This window comes from Humulus lupulus, chromosome 3 (genome assembly GCF_963169125.1).
Source record: "Humulus lupulus chromosome 3, drHumLupu1.1, whole genome shotgun sequence".
NCBI lineage: Eukaryota > Viridiplantae > Streptophyta > Magnoliopsida > Rosales > Cannabaceae > Humulus > Humulus lupulus.
This window is the reverse complement of record NC_084795.1, coordinates 10049300-10058747: the sequence shown is the minus strand read 5'-3', so window position 1 is coordinate 10058747 and position 9448 is coordinate 10049300. Positions and strand designations below refer to the sequence as shown.

General features: G+C 30.0%; 1 protein-coding gene across 1 annotated transcript; it reads left to right on the top strand.

Annotated features, from left to right (window-relative positions):
- Positions 1 to 3561: 3561 nt before the first annotated feature.
- On the top strand, positions 3562 to 7663 carry LOC133822048 (cytochrome P450 98A2-like). The gene is made up of 3 exons (XM_062254250.1): positions 3562 to 4163; positions 6176 to 6573; positions 6795 to 7663. Exons 1-3 carry the CDS (start codon positions 3674 to 3676, stop codon positions 7440 to 7442), a joined length of 1536 nt encoding a protein of 511 aa, XP_062110234.1. The 5' UTR covers positions 3562 to 3673; the 3' UTR covers positions 7443 to 7663.
- The last annotated feature ends 1785 nt before the right edge of the window (positions 7664 to 9448 follow it).

The window sequence follows — 9448 nt, the reverse complement described above, 5'->3', positions numbered from 1 at the left end:
TTAAGATGCCAATTAGTTACATTTTGAAATATGACTAAATTTTTGGGTATGACACAAATTTAAAGTAACTAACGAACTTATTGAGTTACCAAAAATAATCTTCTTATGTATTATTTAAAAGTTATCAAATAATATTTTAAGGAATCTACTTTAAAAAAATTACTTGAATTGTTTCTAAAATAACTTTAAAGTTGTTTAGAATACTCAGTGATATCTTTTAAATGTAAAATAAGAATACACCTTTTGGCATATTAATTTTTTTTAAGTTTAAAATTTGTTACTTTTTAGTTAACAAAATATAAAAAAAAAACTAAAATGTTGCTTTTTTATTCTGTTCATCTTCTCCGGCAATGGTAAAAAAACATATGCTTCCCACATACAAAAATGATCACCTTGAAGAGTAGGTTGTGATGGTACCATTCTTGAGCCCAACCGACTAACAGTGTGGCCAATTTTTTTTTTTTTTGAAGTTAGGGAGAAGAGAGAGAAAAAAAGAGAGCGGTAAACGTTGAAAATATCATAAAAAAACGTGAAAATGTGGTACACATAAAACACTAATATTGTAAATTAAATGGGCTATGATACTTTTATAAATAAGATGCAAATTATGGTGTTACCTGTAAATTATTAATTTTTTTTGGGAAGATATCATTTTGGCCACTGTATTTTTTTTTCGAATATGCGATCTGTCTCTGTGTTTTGTTAAATGATAATTTAGATCATGTATTTTACAAAATGGATCAAAATAGTACCCTAGACTTGATTTTGGTTAAAATATTTTCAATTATAAAATCAATTCTTGGGTCGTTAGCAATGCGATGAATTCAGAGAAGCGGAGAAAGTAGTCGAGGAGCTGAGAATGAAATATTATATTTGAAATTTATTTGACAAAAATTGAGTATATGATATTATTTTGATCCATTTTGTAAAACATATGGTCTGAATTGTCTTTTAACAAAACACAAGAGTCGATCGCGTATTCGGGAAAAACATAATGGGCAAAATTGGTATTTTTTTTTATTTTACCTCAACCTTTTACATTAGAGCACTCTACTCTCTCTTTCAAATACCTCACCAAAACATACTTTTTTTTTTTTAATTTTTACCTCAAGCTTTTATATTACACCATATGTCAACTTCTTTATTTTTTCTTCACATCATTTAAATATTATATTTTTTAAAATATATTTTATTCATTTTAAAAAATAAAATAATTAAATATAATAGTATCATATACATATATATATATATACAAAAGTTTATAAAAAATTAATAAAATATTTAAAACTTAATGAATAATGCTTCTCTACATGTGAAAAAGCACTATTCATTAAGATAAACAAAATTTAAACTAGCTCAATTTTACCTCACCCTTTGAAAGACTACTTTCAGTATCTTTTCTCTAAATTCCAGAGAATAATATATTTTACCTTATCCATTGGGAGTAGAGGTGTTCAACATCCAATCAAATCCAATTACCCCGAACCAATCCAAACCAATCCAATTATAATTGGATTGGATTGGATTTGTAAAGTTGGATATTAATTGGATTGGATCGGATGGCGGAAGAGACTATAGGAATCCAATTAGGAACCAATCCAATCCAATTACAATTAAAAAAATTATATTCTTTTTATATATATCATATTAATTATAAATATATTTAATTTTCTTATATTTTTTCTTAGTTTTAGCTCTTTGGAGATGTTATTATTATTGTTTTCATGTTATGTTTATTATAACACTTTAGTTTTTAGTTTTGACACATTATTAATAAAAATTTAATGAACTTAATGTTGTAAACTTAATATTTCATGGACTTAATGTGACAATTGTAAATACTTAATTTAGTATTATTACTACATAGTGTCTAGTTTTTTTGTATATTTTTTTACTTGTTAATTTCTTTAATATTAAAATTTAGGTTCAAAGATAAAAGAACCGATCCAATCCAATTACAATTGGATTGGATTTGATTTGATTTTTAGGCCAAATCGGATTTGATTGGATGATGATTTCCAACATCCAACCTTTAATTGGATTGAATTTGTTAGGAGTAAAAATGTTGGATCGGATCAGATGAGCACCCCTAATTGGGAATGCTTTTACACTTAGAGCACTCCCAATAGATGGTCTACTCCATCCTTCAATCCTATTTTTTCTATTTTACATCAAACATTTACATTATACATTAGCTTCTCTATTTCTTCTTTATATTTTCTCTACATTATTAAATATTATTTTTCAATCATTAAAATACTAAAAACTTGAGAGAGAAAGAAAAATATATATATAATGAAGATGGAAAGAGAATGATAGAAAAAAACAATAAAATATTTTTAGCTCAATGAATAGTTGTATCTAAATATGGAGTAGTACTATTCATTAAAGTAAAAAAAAAAAATAGCTCAAGTTTAGCTCATCCATTGGAAGCTCACTTTTACAAATTTTTTCTTTATATTTTAGAGAATGGGCTACTTTAATTAGCTTATCAATTGAGAGTGCTCTTAACTTCTTTATTTATATATTTTTTACAACATTTAAATATTATTTATTTAAATAAAAGAATACAAGTAATTAAATGTGGAAAATGATATATCTTTATTATAGTTTAGCTAAATGCCTTAGCTATTATATATCATTTAATGGAGAAGAATTTTCTTAATTTTAGCTATATTTTTAGTTTTGTAACTAGTTTGCTTCCGTTATTGTGAGCACAACAGAAAACCTCTATATAAGAATAGCTTTGGGACCAAATTAATTGTATTATAATTAAGATGATATAACTAACTAGAGGTATTGATGAACAAATCTCCAAACACCTAAAAATATCAACTTTAACAACAATAACAATAAAAGCTACCTAATAACTATTATATATTTAGAAGTGATTCAAGTAATTCAAATATGAAGTAAATGATTGATTTTTTCCTTTGAGTATAAATAAATGACATAATATATATATTTATTTAACTGTATACATAATTATTACTATATAGAGATATATTTTCTTAATATAAGACCTATAAAACGTATAACTAATTATATTTAAGAAGATATTCTTATTTATAACTAATCAAAATTAAGACTATTGTTTAGGTAGAAGTTTTATTTATTAAGAACGAGCAATATGGTTGTTGTCTCGTTGACAAATGACAACATTATGTGTGGTGTGGAGAGTTGCCAAAAACAAATTATCTTGGCAATGCTTCTTAAGGGACTGGTGTGTGGACCAGCTCAAGCTAGATCTAGGTTCTTTATTACGACTAAACCCGGGTAACTCTTGTGTCTATTTGTGATCGTTCAAGCAATGAAGCCTTTGGTGATTGATTTTTTCAACAAAAACAAAGCAAAACCCCTCTCACCAACTCCAATCAGGCCCCACTTCCACTACTTTTCAGTTTTCACCAACCACCAAGCAACATCAGATCGGCTACTCACCAACCCCTTACCTACTCCAATAGGACCCCACTTTCACTAACACCATAATCTACACCACTTATTTAACTTGCCTATTTTTCTCTCTCACAAATTTGTCCATAACGTGGATAAATATGTCCAACCCCCTCACCCTCTACAAACATATGTATATATTAAGCTAGCTTGGTCATAGAGAAAAAAAGCCTCTAATAAAAAACCAAGCATAATATTTGGTCTACAACTTTCTTCGTACATGGCTCTTCTTGTAGTAGCCATACCCATCTCAATTATCGTGGTCCTTCTCACATACAATCTCTACTACCGCCTCAGGTACAAGCTCCCCCCAGGCCCACGTCCCAAGCCCATCGTCGGAAACCTGTATGACATAAAGCCGGTAAGATTTCGGTGTTTCGCGGAGTGGGCCCAGTCATATGGGCCCATCATATCAGTCTGGTTTGGGACGACTCTGAACGTGGTCGTGTCCAACTCGGAGCTGGCCAAAGAGGTTCTCAAAGAGCATGATCACAAGCTGGCTGACCGGCACCGGACCAGATCGTCGGCGAGGTTCAGTAGAGACGGGAAGGATCTTATATGGGCCGATTATGGGCCTCACTATGTTAAGGTCAGAAAGGTTTGTACAGTTGAGCTTTTCACACCAAAGATGCTTGAGGCTCTCAGGCCTATCAGGGAAGACGAGGTTATGGCCATGGTTGAATCCATTTTCAAGGACTCTGCCAATCCTGGTACGTCATCTCTTCATAACTCTTCTTCCTAGTCTTTTTTTTTTAATAATACTATTCTTGTTAATTTGTTTATAGATCTTTTTTTTATATAATATTGTATATGTAATTTTAGAGTTTTACCCTATAATATATTTTATGGTAAAATGTCATTACCAATATGTCCATTTTATTACATTCTATCCATTTTTAAGCAAACTATGTAGTTATATACATAATTATAGAATGAAAATCTTTTTAACTAATTGAACTTAGTCGAAATCAAGATTATTAACATTAAACATGTAAAAATTAATTCTAAGAATATATATACATATTTTTAAAATTTATCATTTTATAACTATATATTTGCTATTAGAATTGTCGAATCTCGCAACATTAGTGTTATATAAACAAATTATTTAAAAAAAAAAATAATATGTAATATAAAAAACACATTTACAATAATTATTATAATTCATGAAATATTTTTACCACAAAAAAAAAATTAGAAGACAAAACCCTAGAAAAACCATAGTTGAGGGAAAAATTTCCTATTTACCCTTTTTTTTATATTCAATTCTTTTAAAATAGTAAAACACAAAGTTCCTTTATTTTATTTTTCTTTTCGTAGGATTTTTTTTTGGTTCTATAAGGTATTCATAAAAATTAATATTGTGCAGTTGCAACATTTTTTTTGTTTGGAAACTTGCAACATTGTTGATGTATATGGAAAATACTATAAAAGAAATTAATAGTATAGTGCGAATAATTACATTATTATAATTGTTTTGATAAATAGTAAATGAGTAAAAATCATTACTTAATATAAATCAGAAGTGTTGTAAGACTTGTGTGAATGGAGTTATATATAATAAGATTTTGTTGTCCTTTTGTGTCGAAGTCAACTATTTCGGACAACCGCCTTGTGAAAAAGAATCAACGAACAAGTCAAAAAGAAAATTAAAAAAAAAAATTATGTATCTTATATTTGCTAACATTTTATAAAACGTGAATGCACAACATTTTCTTTTCTGAAAGGAAAATTTGAATATTTACATTAAATATATAATTGTACATTTGTCCAATTTCAAAATTTTAATTTGTGTTTAGTCTATGAACTAATTGATAATTTGAAATTATATTCCCTTATAATAATTTTTTATTGTTATTAAATTTTATCATTTTTTCACATATTGATTACTTACACAAATTAAAATACTAAAATGAGTAATAGTAGGCTATTTTGCAAGATCCATGTTAGGTTGTTTGTTAGCCAAAATATTCCTCTTGCTGGTGGGCTACATGACTTGAACAATAATTAATCATATAATTAGTTTAAAATTCCCTTTAAAAATAATAATTGAGATAGTGATTGTTTGGCGATATCTACCAAATTGTTGACTTTTTCTCTAATTTTTATTTATTTTACTCATCAAAATACAGATATGTGCACAAAACTCTCTGTTTTCAACAAAGAAAATCAAATAAATTGTGTTAAAACTTGTTGTGAGCACTATGTCATTTAGGTACCTCTTTTGGTAAATGGTTATTTTAGGGTTGTTGTATGTAAATTTAAGCAAATTAATCACTAGAGCCACTATTTATACACGTTTTAGTTGGATTATATGACTTTGTTTGTCATAATTGAATGTATTTATATTTTTTTTGATCTTGTATTTTGTTTTATTATTTGTTTGGATCCTGTATATTGACAAATTATTTTTTAGACTTTGTAAAATGTTTCAAATAGAATCCTAAACCCGATTTTGGTCAAAATTTTCTCAACTGAAATCACAAATAATTTACCAAATTAACAATTCAGAAATAAATAATTTATTCTGCTTAAAACTGTGTTATTATATTCATTTTTTTCTTCATCAAAATTGAGTTTAAGAGTCTATTTAAATCATTTTACAAAATATAGGGCCAAAAAATAAATTTTTAAAAACACAAGGTTCAAAAATATATAAATCTTATTTTGATTAGAATATGTCATTAATAATTATTAATCTTCATTATTTTTTTATTGGCAGAAAACAAAGGGAAAAGTTTGGCAATGAGGGATTTTCTTGGGGCAGTGTCTTTTAACAATATAACAAGGTTGGTGTTTGGGAAACGGTTTATGAACTCAGAGGGAGAGGTCGATGAGCAAGGAAAAGAGTTCAAAGGAATAGTGACAAACGGGATTAAGATAGGTGCGTCCCTGAACATGGCTGAGTACATCGATTGGGTGCGTTGGATGTTCCCAATAGAGGAAGAAGCATTTGCCAAACACGGTGCTAGGAGGGACAGACTCACTAAGATAATTATGGATGAGCACACCCAAGCTCGCCAAAAAGGTGGTTCTTCCAAACAACATTTTGTTGATTCCTTACTCACCTTGAAGGACAAGTATGATCTTAGTGAGGATACCATTATTGGTCTCCTTTGGGTACGTACTACTTATAACTCTTTCTCATTACAAGTATGATTCATGCTAAAAATAACTAATAAAATAGTCATTATCTTCACCAATTAATTAGCTTGGATTTGTTTTAAAGTAGAATCTAGAATGGATTTACAATGCAAATGTGTTGTGCAAGTGAAGAGTTGCATATAGAATAGAAAAAACAAAATAATCATTACTAATAAATTATAATTTACTTGAGACAGGATATGATCACAGCGGGAATGGACACTACATCAATATCAGTCGAATGGGCTATGGCTGAGGTAATCAAGAACCCAAGAGTGCAACAAAAGGCCCAAGAGGAGCTAGACCGGGTTATCGGTGCGGATCGAGTTATGACCGAAAATGATTTCTCAAATTTGCCTTACCTACAATGTGTAGTGAAGGAGGCAATGCGGTTGCACCCACCAACACCACTCATGCTTCCACACAAGGCTAGTGCCAATGTCAAGGTCGGTGGCTACGACATTCCAAAGGGCTCCATCGTCCATGTCAATGTCTGGGCCATCGCCCGTGACCCCGCGGTGTGGAAAGACCCGCTTGAGTTTCGACCCGAAAGGTTCCTTGAAGAGGATGTTGACATGAAGGGTCATGATTACAGGCTACTACCATTTGGGGCGGGTCGTCGGATTTGCCCGGGAGCCCAACTTGGTATCAATTTGGTTACCTCTATGTTGGGGCACTTGTTGCACCATTTCAGTTGGAGCCCATGTCAAGGAATAAAGCCAGAGGATATTGACTTGGCTGAAAACCCAGGAATGGTGACTTACATGAAAACTCCATTACAAGCCGTTGCTACTCCAAGGCTACGCCCCCACTTGTATAAACGTGAGGCTGCTATGGATGTGTAGTGTTTCACACATTTTACTACATTATGTTTATGTTGTTTTCACTTTTCACTTCTGTTACCAATCTAATTAAATCACTTTCGGAAGTTGTGCATGTGGTAATGTTAAAGGGTTTTCCAATTTTTTTAAGGAATCTCTATCGGGTAAATATTTCTACCAAATCTGTATAATAAAATGAGAAATTAAATACATTTGCAATAATTATTAATAGTGACATAGTTAACTGTTGTAAATCTACAACACAGAACTCAACTCATACACAATGTAAACAAGTTAAATTTGATCAAACCAATTTAATCAATAAACCAGAAACTAAAAGAATAAAACTCAGATAAAGAACACAATTTTATACATGTTTGGTCAAACAAAGGACCTACTTCCGGATACTCCCCTTAGTTGTTTTCTCCATTAATCAATTGATTACAATGCTGAAGTTCAGTTTAGTGCACCACCAAGAACCTAGAAGAAATCCCTTCTTAAAACTTAGCTTGAGTTGTCTCCAAGAACACCACCAAGAACCTAGAAGAAATCCCTTCTTAAAACTTAGCTTGAGTTGTCTCCAAGAACACTGATCTTGGATTCAGATTTCCCCAAAATCTCTTATACTCTTTTCTTCTCTCTTAACACACTCTCTCTAATTCAATATGAATTTTTCTGTCTCTCTAATTACAAGAGATTACAAGGCTTAAATAGAAGTATTACAACTGAAAGAAAAGACTAAAATAACCTTGGTGCGCATAAACTAACTTAACCGAATACAAAAAAACCAACGTAACAACTTTAACTGTTAAGTTGACAAAAAAATATGTTTTATGTGGATTACAACTCCCACATTAACAAAACAATTATTGAGTAGACTAGTTTCATTACCTAGTTTCTTAGGGCAAATCATGGCTATCAAGATTTTTTTGTTCAATTTTAATGTGTCAATTCATGTCCAACTAAAAGATTGGATGACATATTATTTATAATATTTAAATAAAAATAATAAAAGTAAAATAATAAATTTAATAATTATCAATTTTAAATAATATTTCATGTATTTATTAATTGAGCAACAATTGTAATTAAGACATCAAAATTAGACTTTATATCCTCTCCCATTTGTACTCTGTTTCCCAATCACTTTATTTTCTTTTCTTCTAAATTTCTTTTATATAGATATAATTTTAGTAATACATACGCAAGATGTAGCATCAACAACTGAAATAATAAAGCTAAATTTTCACATAACTTCATTTGAATTTTCTACCAAAATAAAAGAAAGGTGTAACTATTAACACCATTTCATATAATGGCACATAAGCTTATAACACACGGTTTCGCAAAAGAGTATTCAATTATTTCACAAATCACAACTATGCATGATGTCACCACAACATTAAGATCAAACCCATTGTTAAGATTGATAAATTCTTCATCACAACAACGAAAAAAAAATCACATAAACTATAACTGGCGACGAAGCCAGGAATTATCGAGATGGGGCCAATTTTCTTTATATAATAAAAAGGGATAATTGCGACACCAGTACCCAATATTTGGGTTTTGTACGCGGCATAGACCCAATGTTTATTTTTAGCGACAATAGTACCCAAAGTGAGTAAAAATGTAATTCCGTCATTCACCTCCATTAGGTATGTTAATGAACTTATTAGGCAGATGCGTGTCACGTTTTTATTGGTCCAAATCATAATTATTTTAAAAATATTATTGAGCTGGATCAATCATGGAGTGACACGTGTTGGTTCAGTCATCACGAAACGGAGACCTAACTGAGGAGATACTATTGCCACTAAAAATAAACATTGGGTCTATGCAGCGTACAAAACTCAAACATTGAGTACTTATGCCGCAAATATCCCTAATAAAAATTATACAGTAAATGCCATATTATAATACAACTATAATTTATAATAATTCATATTGAAGATCCAAGTTTATCATGTATATAATGTGAAAGTAAATGAAAACAAAAGATTATAAGCTTTCAAATAACATTCATATAT

Bases quoted from the DNA above. Each gene is read 5' to 3' on its own strand.
- LOC133822048 (XM_062254250.1), top strand. From the start codon at position 3,674: ATGGCTCTTCTTGTAGTAGCCATACCCATCTCAATTATCGTGGTCCTT. The intron at 4,164-6,175 runs GTACGTCATCTC...TTTTATTGGCAG, and splicing joins CAAGGACTCTGCCAATCCTG to AAAACAAAGGGAAAAGTTTG. The intron at 6,574-6,794 runs GTACGTACTACT...TACTTGAGACAG, and splicing joins CCATTATTGGTCTCCTTTGG to GATATGATCACAGCGGGAAT.